This window comes from Rana temporaria, chromosome 1 (assembly GCF_905171775.1).
Source record: "Rana temporaria chromosome 1, aRanTem1.1, whole genome shotgun sequence".
NCBI classification, from domain to species: Eukaryota; Metazoa; Chordata; class Amphibia; order Anura; family Ranidae; genus Rana; species Rana temporaria.
The window spans coordinates 485,731,401-485,746,981 of NC_053489.1; the positions used below are offsets into that span (position 1 = coordinate 485,731,401).

The 15,581-nt window shown below is 41.1% G+C and overlaps 1 protein-coding gene across 2 annotated transcripts in view; it reads right to left on the reverse strand.

Moving 5' to 3' along the window:
* Positions 1–15,581, reverse strand: part of LOC120918466 (bifunctional heparan sulfate N-deacetylase/N-sulfotransferase 4-like) — a 494,123-nt gene that overhangs the window by 33,841 nt on the left and 444,701 nt on the right. For both annotated transcript variants that reach the window (XR_005744379.1, XM_040330064.1), the window contains exons 9-10: positions 6,595–6,718; positions 1,748–1,922 (exon numbers count right to left, since the gene is read on the reverse strand). Coding sequence is in view for 1 of the 2 variants with exons in the window: in XM_040330064.1 (XP_040185998.1) it covers positions 1,748–1,922; positions 6,595–6,718 (299 nt within the window). In the remaining variant the exon portion in view is untranslated. The remainder of the gene's footprint in view (positions 1–1,747; positions 1,923–6,594; positions 6,719–15,581) is intronic.

Below are 15,581 nucleotides of genomic sequence, written 5' to 3' on the forward strand. Positions count from 1 at the left end.
GGTGTCTGCCTGAGCCTCCATCCTCGGGTGAGTGGGAGGTTTGATGAACAGAAAACCCCTTACATCAGAGTTCATCTTTACACCAGAGTCCAAAGTGTTCCTCCTTAAAAAAAAAAAAAATTCTATGCGCTGTTAAAGTGTTCGGCATTGGTGTGAAGAAAAGGTGGCAACCCTAGAGCCACCACATGTCACTACAGTACATTGCAACATGCTCAGTTGCATAAACTTGAACTAAGTGTAATTTTATGACAAAAAAAATAAAAGTTGTAATTATTTTTAACAACACATTAGGAGTTATTTACAAAAGGCAAATCCACTTTGCACTACAAGTGCAAACTACAAGCGCAAAGTGCACTTGGAAGTGCAGTCACTGTAAATCTGAGGGGTAGATCTGAAATGAGGGGAAGCGTTGCTGATTTTATAATCCAATCACGTGCAAGCTAAAATTATGTTTTTTATTTTCCTTGCATGTTTCCCTCGGATCTACAGCGACTGCACTTCCAAGTGCACTTTCAGTGCAATTTCAAGTGCACTTTGCACTTGCAGTGCAAAGTGGATTTGCCTTTCGTAAATAACCCCCAGTGTGTGGATGAGCCCTTAACGTTGTAGTGGCTGCACATATCGTAATTTAAACTTCTGTGTTTCAGTCTCCCACATTTCACATACTGCTCAAGTGGTCTTTTTTACAGTAGCTACTTGGATGCAATGTCTTGAGCTTTCTCATCCTTGCTTTCTTTTCAGTAGCTGTAGAGGAATACATGTTTTCTGCTGCACATTTTAATGTTATTGCTAGACTGCTTTACATTCCTTGCTCTTTCTGTTTCCTATCACTGCATGCAAGGTGTAAAATAAAATGAAAGCCTAGTTCTCTTATGCTTCCATCCCCGATGTTGCTCCTTAACTTCAAGTTACTCAGTTATTACAAAGAAATGCAAGTATCTAATAAAGCAGAGTGTGATGTCTGAAATTACACTTGGTCTCAGGCTATGTTTGAGTATAAGGCTGCAAGAAAGTATTTTTAAATGAAGGATGGGCATAACACCATCTTTCCTTAAAGCGATTGTAAACCGCGGATGTTGTAAAAAAATGTAAACAATAATGCACACTAGGAAATACTCACGTTGGAACAAAGCCCTAAAAAAATTGCATAATAGCACATTATGAAATACTCACCTTGGAACAAAGCCCTACAGCTCTGTACTGTCACCGCTGAGAGGGCTGACATCTTCCCCTGGTCTTTCTTGTGGGTTTGTGCTCTCCGGCTATGTGAATGGCTGGAGCCAAGATGACGCCACTGCCACGCATGCAAGTGAGAACCCTCAGTTTTGGCACAAAGCTCTGAAGTTCCGGCAAGGTATGCCGGTCCTTCAGAGCGTATGCACTGGTGATGTAACTGGCTGCATCCAGGGTAAATATCTCCATTATTATGTGCTTACCTGTAGGTAAAAATTACCAAACAGGGTTTGTTACTGCTTTAAAAAGGAAGCCTTTCTATGGAACATTCTGAACATTATTAGTGCTATAGGTGTTGCTAAATAGGATACATCCAAGTAAATTGTTGGTGTGGGGTTTCAGCTTTAAAAACCCAACACATTTTATTTTACAAAGAGGACAGTATAGAGGCAACTTGCAAAAAATAAAAAACACATTGAAATACCATACACACGTTTTATATGTGTATTTTTTCATTTCATTATACTGCAAAGTATTAAAAAAAAGACTAAGGGTATTTATCATAATACCATACCTGGTACCAAGAGTATGCTCGGTCAGATGGATCAATAAGTATGGTGATAACCTTTGCTTTTGGGAGGAGTGATGCAGCTCTTTTGGGTACTTCCTCTGAATGAAAATAATTTGCACTCTTCTCAAACAGAAAATCTGAAGTGCTGTTAGATGTGTAAGGGAAAAAATCCATATACCTTGAAGACAGTAAGAGAAAAAAATGCTGTGAGGACTTTAGCAAGTTATACGGTATATGCTTAGTTTTTGGATAACACATGCAAGGTCAATAAAAGTAAATAAGGCAGTAAAATTGGGAAGAATGTGAACCTCTGTCAGATTATCATTACTGACTATGGGGTAGATCCACAAAGAAATTACTCCGGCGTATCTACTGATACGCCGGAGTAATTTCAAAATTCCTGCGTCATATCTTTGTTTTGAATCCTCAAAACAAGATACGACGGCATCTCGGCTAGATCCGACAGGCTTCTGTCTTCGTACGCCGTCGGATCTAAGATGCAATTTTTTGGCGTCCGCTAGGTGGCGTTCCCGTTGTAATCCGTGTCGAGTATGCAAATTAGCTATTTCAGACGATCCACGAACGTACGACTGGCCGTCGCATTTTTTTACGTAGTTTCCGTTCGGCCTTTTCCGGCGTATAGTTAAAGCTGCTATATGGTGGCGTACTCAATTTTAAGTATGGCCGTCGTTCCCGCGTATAATTTTGAAAATTTTACGTCATTTGCGTAAGTCGTCCGTGAATGGGGCTGGACGCCATTTACGTTCACGTAGAAACCAATGACGTCCTTGCGATGTCATTTGGAGCAATGCACCCTGGGAGTTTTTACGGACGGCGCATGCGCAGTTCGTTCGGCGCGGGGACGTGCTTCATTTAAATGAAACATGCCCCCTACCCGCCGAATTTGAATTCTGGGCCCTTACGCCACGAGAGATACGCTACGCCACCATAACTTATGGCGCGGATTCGTTGTGGATTCAAACCAACTAAAAGTAAGTTACAGCGGCGTAGCGTATCATAGATACGCTGCGCCCAGCGCAGATGTATGTGGATCTGCCCCCCTGTCTTCAAGTTCCCTGTTTCTTGTCTTGCTTTGAAATCTCCCCAAGGGTGCAGGGACAGCAATAAAAATATGACAGAAGTATTTACTTTTTTTCAAGTCTAAACAAAACAAACAAAAAAAAAAAAAACATTTTAAAAATTTGGACTAGATATAAGCTGGTGTCCTTTTGCTGCCTGGGTCATTTTTTGCACACATGTAAAAACTGCCATTTTACACTTGAGGATTACCTAAAATTCCAAAAGCATTATTTATTTTTTGAAAGCAGGGACCTTGTAAAATGGCAGTTGCAATTTTTATGTTATGATATTTGTGCTACCTTTCAAAGCAATGTTTTTTTTCGGTAAAGAATAAACATAAATGAATTCTAGTACACATCAAACATATGAAATCTCGAAATCCTCCCTAAAATATAAAAGATAAGACTCTTCCTATGTGAAGAGTCAAAAATGCATTCACCTGTGAAACGATGACAAACTTTAATGCTCAATAATTATCCATAGACAACTCTTTTAAAGCCTTCACAGGTCATCAGCTTAGAGTTAATTATAAATGACCATGGACTACTCCACTCATTTGGGTACGTGTGGCGATACCCATCGTGTGTTTCACAATCATAATTTATGTACAGATGTGCGCCAAATGCATCCAAGGGGTTGGGGGGCTTTAATTTTTTTTGTCTTTTTTTTTTCTAATCCCTCTCCACGCTATCCAAAAATAATAAAGAAAAGTTGTGCCTTTAGTTATACTTTAACTTCACCTGGCTCTCCAATCCTGGGACTGATGACTACTCAGAGAGAAGCACTTCTGGGTTCACATTCCCAAAAGAGATGGAGGAACAGAAGTTCTTCCACCTCTTCCCACTCACTATTCTGATGTCTCTTCTTCCAATCCTGGTTTATATTTAATATTGATTACTTTACACTTAATATGGGGTTATGCATAACAAAGTAACTTTGAGAATGTCTCAGCATTCATGGATGAGTAACAAATAATAATTTTTGTATTATGTATGAAATGTCAGTTCTTACTGCCTTCCTAAGAGAAAAAAGCATTAAGAACATTTACCCAAAAGAGTTAGGCCTGCTTCACACCTATGCAGGTTGCAGTTTGCATACTCCAGGTGCATTTTGCGTTTTTCAATACACATTTTTGATCCATTGATGTCTATGGAAGCAAAAACCAGAAAAAGTCTCTGACCCTTTTTATGAAATGCACAGATGTGAATGTGACCCATAGGAAACCATGCTAAATGGACTGTAGTGTGATTCTGCAAAACTGAAAATGTAAGTTATTGCAACCCTCATAGAGGGAGAGAGAGAAAAAAAGACAAATGCAGTGCATTTCAAAAGAACAGAGTCTAATGTTTGTATGGCCTTTACATTCACCGTGTGAAAAGCCATAGCAACTGACATTTTACACATGGGAAAAGGAAGTGCAGGTGGATTGATAAGTGAAAATGTGGCCAAATTCACATAGTGATCAAGGAAAAACAAACAATATATATAGAATTCAAGCACAGCATGAATGCAATACTAATTAGAGTCCATATATATGTTTCCAAGCTCATGAATGGAAAAACCAAACAGGTATAATGGACAATGCAAATAGTTTGTTAGGTGTGTTCCAGTAAATGGATGAATCACTTCACATAAAATGCCAAATCAGATACATGGAGACAACAGCAATGACTTGTCTGTAGACTATCAAAGAAGAGAATGGGTACTCTTACCAGCTGTGGTGGACTTACGTGTTAAAGCGGTAGTTCACCCACAATCCCATGATTTTACCATCGAGACAGGCATTGTAGCGCGAGCTACAGTATGCCTGTCCCGATTTTTTTAACCCCGTACTCACCTTGTAGTCGTCCATCGTAGATTTCGGCTCCCGCGGGGAATGGGCGTGCCTATGGAGAGGGAGGATGATTGACGGCCGGCCCTGGCACGTCACTCTCCCCGAAGACAGCCGGAGTAGGTCTCGGCTCTTCACGGCGCCTGCGCACAGGCTATGCGCACGCGTCGTGAAGACCAAGCCTATTTCGGCTATTTCCGGAGAAGCGTGACGCGCCAGAGCCGGCCGTCAATCATCCTCCGTCTCCAGAGGCACGCCCATTCCCCGGTATCTTCGATGGACGACTACAAGGTGAGTACGGGGGTAAAAAATTCGGGACAGGCATACTGTAGCTCGCGCTACAATGCCTGATTTTAAGGTAAAATAAAAAAAAAAAGTCTGATTAGGCATGGTGGTCGCACCGGACCCTGGGCTCCGTGCAGATGGTTCTGCGTAGACGGTCACTCCAATGGAGAAGCTGGAACCGGTCTGGATCAGATACCTCGGATGCAGGAACCCGGATGGAAAAGGCCAATGATGGAATGGCCAACTCGTGGACAAACACAGCATGTGTGGTATAAGGAGAAAAAAGGAAATGCTCCCAATGGTGCAGATCAAAAAAGTGTGGAGGCTTTATTTAAAATATAAATGAATAAAATCACGTGAACAAATGTATAAAAGCAGTATGGGGTACTAAGTGCGTTACCCGACGCGTTTCGGCTCAAAGCCATCAACAGGGGCATCTCAACCGCTTTTTTGATCTGCACCATTGGGAGCATTTCCTTTTTTCTCCTTATACCACACATGCTGTGTTTGTCCACGAGTTGGCCATTCCATCATTGGCCTTTTCCATCCGGGTTCCTGCATCCAAGGTATCTGATCCAGACCGGTTTCAGCTTCTCCATTGGAGTGACGTCTACGCAGAACCATCTGCACGGAGCCCAGGGTCCGGTGCGACCACCATGCCTAATCAGACTTGCTGTTAATATTAACACGTAAGTCCACCACAGCTGGTAAGAGTACCCATTCTCTTCTTTGATAGTCTACAGACAAGTCATTGCTGTTGTCTCCATGTATCTGATTTGGCATTTTATGTGAAGTGATTCATCCATTTACTGGAACACACCTAACAAACTATTTGCATTGTCCATTACACCGGTTTTTCCATTCATCAGCTTGGAAACATATATATGGACTCTAATTAGTATTGCATTCATGCTGTGCTTGAATTCTATATATACAGTATTGTTTGTTTTGCCTTGATCACCATGTGAATTTGGCCACATTTTCACTTATCAATCCACCTGAGCGCTGCACTTCCTTTTCCCATGTTCACTTTTGACTTTGTTTGTCTGTGTGCTGGCTGCTATATTGTGTTTGTTGTTTTTTGTTAGCTAGCGCAGTTGTTTTCCCCAATTTTTCCTGACATTTTACACAGTATGGGTATTATTAGTGACTTTGGCATGAATGCTGAGACATTTGCAAAATTAACAAATTGTTTATACATAAATTCTCATGTGGTGAGCTATTTTATAATGCCCTATAAATGTCTATACTCACTACCATTGTCTCTATATTGTGAAAATGTATGTTATTATGCTGGATTTATATGACATTCATATAATCATTTTTCTTTCTTTTTTTAGTTTTACCGATTTATGATTTATAAAGCACTAACATTGATGTTCTTCTTATTACTGCCTAATGTACCTGTACTGGTTCTGGGATAGTGAAGTACTTGTGATCCCCAAACAAGTAATACCTTCAAGGAGTTGGAGAAATCTGCTGCATTTTGATTTTTGTTTTTTAGTTGAATGACAGACTCCCTTTATGTTAGTCAATACTACTAAGTGCCTTTGTACTCTTGTTCTGTATACAGTAGCTGGTATTTAGAAATGCATGTTGAAACATCTCAAAAAAGTGGTGTGCAATATCTTAATTTCTGTTTAATTCATCTTACCAGTCAATCCCCTTGTGATAGTTGTTTCCAATAAAAAATTGCACTTCCTCAAAGGTCTTTGGATTAGGAAAGTTACTAATGATGTAGGGATGCATTAGTAGAAATAGGTAAAGTGCAGTTGTGCCTACAGAAAAGAAAATGTAGACAGTGAATTGACATAACTAGAAATTAGACCGCTATTAACATTCTCTTTGCCAGCAAATTGCTTCATTTTTACCCCTCCAGTATGATATTCTACTTTTGAGACTGGAGCATTTTTTTTTTAACAAAATGAAAAAAGAGTATCACTCACCCTCTAATGCCCTGTACACACGATCGGTCCATCTGATGAAAACGGTCTGATGGATTTTTCCATCAGTTATCCGATAAAGTTGACTGATGATCAGTCGTGCCTACACACCATCAGTTAAAAAAACGATCATGTCAGATCGCGGTGACGTAAAACACGACGTGCTGAAAAAAATGAAGTTCAATGCTTCCAAGCATGCGTCGACTTGATTCTGAGCATGTGTGGATTTTTAACCGATGGACGTGCCTACAGACGATCGTTTTTTTCTATAGGTTTTTTATCCATCAGATAATTTTAAAACATGTTCCTAATTTTTTAACCAATGGATAAATAACCGATGGGGCCCACACATGATCGGTTTAGTCTGATGAAAACAGGCCATCAGACCATTTTCATCAGACAAACCGATCGTGTGCACGCGGCATAAAAGATATCAGCTCAGCATAGAAGGTAAATTGTAGGGGCTAATATCTGTACAACAGGATGTTTCAACAATGCATATGCTGTTGCTAGGCTTGTCACCATGTCATATGCTAATAAGCATCAGGTGAGCATTGTTTTTTAGAAAGAAAACAAAGTAATTTGTAAACTGGTGGGTAAAATCCACACTCATTCAATAATTAATTCTGGGCTGGGAGCTGCAAGGTGATGATATAAAGGTGTTTTATTTCCATAGCTCTAACCTAATTGGAACCTAGGACAAATCAGAAAATGGTGCCTTTATGGCCTATTTAACCTTTTTTGTTAATAACGTTTTTTTTTTTTTCTGTTTTTTTTTTTGCTTGTCATTGGTGAATATCTCATATGTAAACCCCTCTGAAACCCTGCACTAGGCACCAGTCATGTTAATCCATGTTGGACTTTTAGGAGAAGGCTTCCTACTTTTCCTCTCTCTCTTGTATGATCTACACATTGCAGGTAGGTATAGGAAATTATTTTAGCAAAGCAGTAGCTAGGCTTACTCCCATTTATCATGCTATAAAATAAAAACCCATATACCTTGCTTGCAGGCTGACCTTTAGGAAAAGGGACAGTTTTTTTTGGTAAAGTATCATGGGTTAAGAAGATTAGTCATAGTATCTGAAATCTTCCCAGATATTTTTCTTGTTTTAAACAATGTTGTTTTTCGGGTTGTAAAAAATGATCGTGTGTGGGCTTAAACGACATGAAAAACCTGTGCATGCTCAGAAGCAAGTTATGATATGTTATGGTAAAACTAGCGTTCGTAATGGAGTAAGCACATTCATCACGCTGTAACAGACAGAAAAGCGCAAACCGTCTTTTACTAACAGGTAATCAGCTAAAGCAGCCCAAAGGGTGGCGTCATCCACATGGAACTTTCCCTTTATAGTGCCGTTGTACGTCACCACGCTTTGCTAGAGCATTTTTTTTTAACGATTGTGTGTGGGCAACGTAGTTTTAATGATGAAGTTAGAAAAAACTTCTTTTTTTTTAAAGGCTGAAAATTGTCGTTTTTTACAAGCCGAAAAGTGATTGTGTGTACACGGCATAACACTTGACCAATGGATATACAGTACTTATGTCTACAAATAACAAGCTTTATGTAGAAAAAATAATTTGATATTAATTTATTTTCATTTTTTTTGTAAGATTTAATTTGTATTTATTCAGAACGAATATCTGCAGACTCCAGTGAAACTGAGCTGCAGTTAATCTTTTTTATTGAACAAGTATAGCAGATACTACAAAAAAAAGTCAACTGAAGGTGGATTAGTCAACCTTTCCCTGCATCCAGGAAAGGTCAATGTCACAGCCCTGACATTTAAAATTGGCAGCCATTTTTAACCTTTATCCAGAACCACATCCTTACAGCATAACTCAGATGTCAAATATCCTTTAAAATATTTCATGCAGCCAAAATTGTTTAGGTGAGGTATGGTAACTTAAAATTCCAGCTTTTTTATTTCAGGAGTGTAAAGTTTGCTAATAAGAAGGTAACAATTTACACACATATTAACTTAATTGCATTATCCAGTTACAAATCTGAAGGCTCATTGGAATGATAAATGACTTATGATCCATGCTATTTATAGAACACTGTTAATGATTTGTTCAGAAGGTCTTCTTATTTTGGTTATTTACTGAACTGGCTATTTTAATATAATTTAATTGTATTTGAAATTTATTTAAATTGAGAGATCATATCACACAGTTTATGTAGACCTTATGATAACCTAGTGGAAAGCTTGTGTTCCCCTGAGTCTAAAAAGTGTCTGGTCTTCTCCAGGGACAACTGGAAGGAGCATAGGCTGTCACTAAATGACTCTGGAAAGCCCAACCCCCACTGGTGACAATGGATGAGCTGACTCAAATCCAAAGGAAAGTACAAAATAATCAGGCAACAGTGTAATTTGTAAACAGTCAGAGGTCAGTGCAGGCAATATTTGTGTATTATAATAATAATAATAAAAAAAAAATTGTCACAATAAATGCAAGACAAAGAGCAAAGAAAACTCCCCATCTATCCATGTCTGTAAACTTCCTGGACACCACAGTAGCCATAAAGGATCCCAGATTATGGGCCAAATCCTCAAAAATCCTGCCTAACTTATTTTTTCCCATTTAAGTTACACTGACTTAAAATTTCTACCTAAGTGCCCGATCCACAAAACACTTACCTAGAAATTTCAGGCCGTGTAACTTAAATGTCTCCGGCGCAAGGCGGTCCTCTTCTGCAGGGGGCGATGACAATTTAAATGAGGCGCGCTCCCGTGCCGGCCGTACTGCGCATGCTCGTGACGTCATTTTCCCGACGGGCAGCGCGCAAAATTACGTTACGTCGGGCTTTGTGGATTGCGACGGGACAATAAAGTTGCGTCGGGTAAAAAAAAAGTTAGGCGCCGGGAAAAAAAATTCAAAATTTAAAAAAAAACGCGGCGATCGAAAAAAAGATCTGTTTTTACAAGGTGTTACTAGTTTACACTTTGTAAAAGCAGAACTAATTTTACGTATGCAAACGTAAACTTACGCAGAAAACACAAAGCTGAAAAGCTTTGTGGATCTCCGTAAGTCCTCATTTGCATACGCAAAGTGGCATTTCGACTCGAAATGCCCCCAGCGGCGGATGCGGTACTGCATCCTAAGATCCGACAGTGTAAGTCTCTTACAGATGTCAGATCTTCTGCCTATCTTTGGAAAACTGCTTCTGAGGATCAGTTCCAAAGATAGGCACAGGGATACGCAGGCTGAACAGCAGTTCCGCCTGCGTATCCCTTTTGGGGATTTGGCTCTATGTACACATTATTAGCTTTCACTCCTACTACTGGGAGCCATCATTTACCTTTAAACCACTAGATACAAGCACTAGACAGACACTAGATGTCAGTGTATATGCTCTTTTCCAGAAGAAAAATAAATCCTATAGCATTGACAATGGTAGGATAAGAAGAAATGTTACAGCAGCAAATCCAACCATGCTATCAGAGATCCTGGACTAAAGACCCAAAGGCAACATGTTCTACTGTATAGCACAAAGAGAAATAAACAGCCCTTTATTATTATTATCTAGGGATAAGCTTGGGGTTTGGGTTGGGAATTTGACCTGAACTCAACCTGTTTTACCAGGTTTATCCTGTTCAATGCGCAAACCACTAGCTGCTGCTACAGGTGGAGGTGATTCATTTAGTGGCTGTACCGTATTCTGAGTGATGTCATTGACTAAATATGATCATGACCAAATTTTTTCAATGACGTCAGCCAGCATTACTTGCCAGCTTGTTGAAGAAGCTGGATGGTTAGTTGCATTTCACAGCAAAATTCCATTGGGAGCAGTATCATTTTGTACAGGCTGTTGTGTTTGTTTTCTAGCATGTCATTCACTGTGAATAATGATGGATCTAACCCCTGGTTACTCGTTAGCAAAAAAGTTAAATAGTAAATAAGCAAACACACAGTAGATACAATCCTTTATTTTTAAGAGGAAAAAAAAGAATATCACATAATGTAAATAAGTCCCATAATGTCAAAAAACAGTGCTCATGATGGAAATTTGTCTTTATAATCCTCTCCAACTGATATTCCATAACAATGTAAACAAACAAGCTGTGGTGCTTGCTGATGTAAGTGATTATATTTGGTCAATGGCATCACCTGGGATCCCCAGCAGGTTATTCAGCTGTCGATCAGGGAGCTGTCATTTGTAATTAGGTATCAGTCGGAGAAGATTAATGTTCATCATGATCGACAGTGGATCTACCGTAAATTGCTAGATGACATGATTGATGTTAATTTTTATTTGACACTTTATTTCTTGGGAGAATCAGTAACCAGAGATACTATGTACCCCTTTTTCATTTACTGTATATACTCGAGTATAAGCCAACCTGAGTATAAGCCGAGGTACCTAATTTACCACAAAAAAATGGGAAAACTTACTGATTCAAGTATAAGCCTAGGGTGAGAATGCAGCAGCTACTGTAAGTGGAAAAGAGGGTCAACAATGCCCATTTGCACGCCTCACTGTGCCCATTGCAACCTCACTGTGCCCAACCTCACTGTGCCCATTGCAACCTCACTCTCCCCAACCTCACTATGCCCATTGCAACCTCACTGTGCCAACCTCACTCTGCCCAACCTCATTGCGTCAACCTCCCTGTGCCCATTGCAACCTCACTGTGCCAACCTCACCATGCCCATCCTCACTGTGCCCATCCTCACTGTGCCAACCTCACTGTGCCCATCCTCATTGTGCCCATTGCAACCTCACTGTGCCCATCCTCACTGTGCCCATTGCAGCCTCATTGTGCCTGAGTCAATGTACCTGAAATTACTGACAGGCTGCGGGCATCCATTCATTGCTTAAAAGTCGCGGTCTCCTCCTGGTCCCTTCCGTGATAGGTGTTTCTCAGCAGACACAGTTCCGCCTATCACAGACATTCTTTCATCCTCGAACTCAGTTTCCCAGCAGACACTGTGTTCAGTGTTCCGCCAATCACGGATGTCCTCTTGTCCAAGGATGAAAAGACGTCCGTGATTGGGGGAACACTGAACACAGTGTCTGCTGGGAAACTGAGTCTGAGGATGAGAGAACGTTTGTGAAAGGGGTTTCTCAGCAGACACAGTTCCGCCTATCATGAAAGGGACCAGGAGGAGACCGCGACTTTTAAACAATGGATGCCCGCAGCCTATCAATAATTTCAGGTACACTAAATCGAGTATAAGCCAAGGGGGGTATTTTCAGCCTTAAAAAAAGGGCTGAAAAACTTGGCTTGTATTTTAAAGGGGGTTTCCAGATTCTGATATGTCTCAGATTTCCACATCTACTGGTTCAGGGATGTGGGGAGGCCAACCAGGAAATATATTTAACAAAGTTAACAAACGTTTTTTTTTCTAAAGTTTTTTTTCTAAATGTCACTTTTGCCATCGTACATTTTACAGGTGCACCAACACCCACTCCCACTCTACTCCCGCTCCTAAATGGTATTTCTAAAAAAATATTTTTGGTGCATCCTTGTATTTGTATTCCATATCCATCTACCCATGCCTTTTTTTTTTTTGTTTTGTTTTACCAAAAGCTTATAAATTAGCCTTAAAAACGTCCAGACAAGGGGCGCATGCGCGGCGCGATGCTGACCGGACTGGCCTGAGCCGTGCTCCGAGAGACCCGGGCTTTCTAGGCGGATTCCCCAGGGCAATTTAGCCCTTTCAGCAGCGAATACACCCAGCACCCCTGCGGGAACATCCAGTGCATGCCATCCGCTAGGAAGAAGCGGAATCGGCACTCAGGGCATACTTTAACAAACTTTCTCCTCACCATGGAGCAGAGAAGCAAGCAGACGTCCCAAGATGGCGCCGACCAGCACATGTGGACACAGCCCTGCACAGAGGACCATCCATCCAAGGCAACCTCTGCTCGCCCCCGTGACAGTGAGTACAATCCACCGTTGTCCAAGGCGGACCTAGATGATAGCCTGACCGCGGTTTTTAATAAATTGGTGGATAAAATTGAACAAGAAGTTCACAAATCCACAGCGGCTCTATCTCAGGAAATTGCTAGCATAGGCAGCCGTACAGACATGCTAGAGACAAAGCATGATGAGCTCTCCCTTGCTCACAACGATCTCAGGAGGGACTTTGAAAACTTAGCAGACAATTTTGCCTTTATGCAGGCACAGGTCGAGGACCTTGATAATAGAAATCGCCGCCATAATATTAGGCTGCGTGGGGTCCCTGAGACAGTCACAGACCTGATGCCTGCAGTCGCAAAAATTTTTCAAGAACTGCTACCGGATAAACCCCCTTCAGCCTTTATTTGTGACAGAATTCACAGAGCACTGCGCCCTAAACCTCCCCCGGAAGGCCCCCCCAGGGACATAGTGATGTGTATGAGGGACTTTCTGATTAAAGAGGACATCATGCGCGTTGCCAGAAATTCCCACAACCTACATATGGATGGCAAGAGGGTCCAGATTTACCCAGATATATCACCTGCAACCCTGGACAGGAGGCGCAGGATGAAGGAAGTTACCACTGTGTTGCAGGCTGCCAGAATTAGATACCGTTGGGGTTTCCCCTTTAAGCTCACGATCCCACATAACGGATCGACATACACGGTGTACAATGTCATTGAAGGGAAGGAGCTCCTGGTAAAGCTGGGCCTGATCACCCAAAACACCCCTGCCCGTCCACCTGCAACACCCAGGCCTTCACCCATTTGGTCGACCCCGCCTACCAGACGTAACCAGAGGGACCAGAGGAGACTGATCCATTCCTTTCAAGCTTGACACATTCTGAATCCAGATGATCCTCCACAGCCGACGCTGTATACCGACAGTATACCGTTCCGCTGCTCCAGATGTTCGACGTGCTCAAGGAACTCTGGACCGCTGCGTATTGTTGACTAACTAAGTCCTTACAATAATAGGATTTTTCCTTTTTCTTTTTTACCCACTTATTCTGCGGGCAAATATATATATAATTTTTTTTCTATTCCTATCATAACCTACATGTGAATCTGCGGTGGCCAGGTTGCCCCTTTGGGACTACATGCACTCCCCTACTCCTTTTGTCTCCACATAACTAGTCCTGGATGGAACATTCCGCTCAACAGCACATGATGGTAGGAGGGGGGTTCCCGCCCTTCACAACCTTTTTTTGAAAGGGAGAAACAATTTTTTTTTTTTTCATTTTCTCATGTTGTATTAATTTTTTTCTTTTTTTTTCCCTTTCTTGACCGCTTCTCCCAGTCATATGATAATTTTGTATTTTAACAATGCACCATTGTTTTTTTTCTCTAGTAATCTTTTTTTCTTTTTATATGCACCTATTTCAAGATGCCTAGAACATCCGTCGTCGCTAGATTGACCCCACTTCCGCAGCTGTTCTCGATTGCTGCTCCATCCCCGGATGGGACATCACCCGAGCAGTTTGTGGTCCAGGGACATTTCAGTCCCACCTTATACAACTATTTGTTGTAAAATGTTTGACAGGACATCTCCTGTCCCCAAAATGTATCTTACTAATGTGATAACTATATTATGCATATTGTTGGCCACTAGGGCCTTACTTGTTTTAGATAAGTTTGTTCAGAGACAGTCATCTAAATACCTTTTTTACGCTGGTTTCTTGCTGTCACATCGTGCCTCTTGTGACTTCTCAGCTACACATATTTCAAAAGACCTAGACTCACCCTTTCCATATGAACATACATCTTTCCATAATGGCAATTGTCAGTGTGATATAACAAAATTGTTATACAACATTATTTTGTGGCATGCTGTCCTAATAGGATACGCCCAGCTGATAGTCCTCTTATTATGGTCTCATGGTCCTTAAAATAGTCTCCCACAACACACAAGGATTTAATTCACCCCACAAACGGAAAAAAGCATTCCAACATTACAAGAGAATTGGAGCAGACGTTATCCTACTCCAGGAAACTCATTTTGCCACGGCTAACCACCCCACATTTTTCAATAGAACATTTGGCCAGCATTATTACACCACCCACTCTAACAAAACACGCGGGGTCGCAATCTTTATTCGAAACTCAATCATTTTCGACGTTCAACAAATTTACAAAGATCCAGATAGCCGATTTATTATCCTTAAAGGCATCATTAACAACAAAGGGATAACAATTGCTTCTATCTACGCCCCAAACGAATCCCAAACGACGTTTTTTTCAAATTTTTTCAATATTCTGGATAGATACCACTCACCACATATGATCCTGGGTGGTGACTTTAACCTAACAGCACACTCAGTATTAGATAGAAGCAAAATCTCACCCTCTTCGAAATCATTTTCGAAAACTATTAATAAGCTGCTCAATAATAATCAGCTAATTGACACTTGGAGGGCCCACAATGTAGGAATTAAGGCCTTTTCCCATTATTCACACCCGCATGAGTGCTATGCCAGAATAGACTATATCTACTGCACCCCTGTTTTGTTGGCCAACTCTTCACACGCTCATATGCACCCATGCCCATGGTCAGACCACGACATTATATCCTTTGATACTTCGCACATAGGCCTCGCCCCCTCGACATACACCTGGAGACTCAACGATGCCCTACTAACAGATTTGAAGAATAGAAACTTGATCGCATCCCATATAGACAACTACTTTGAAGACAACAATAATGAAATCACACCCCCTTCCTCCGTTTGGGTAGCTCATAAGGCAGTCCTTAGGGGACAAATCATTCAGATAGCTGCTACAAAAAACAAGGAA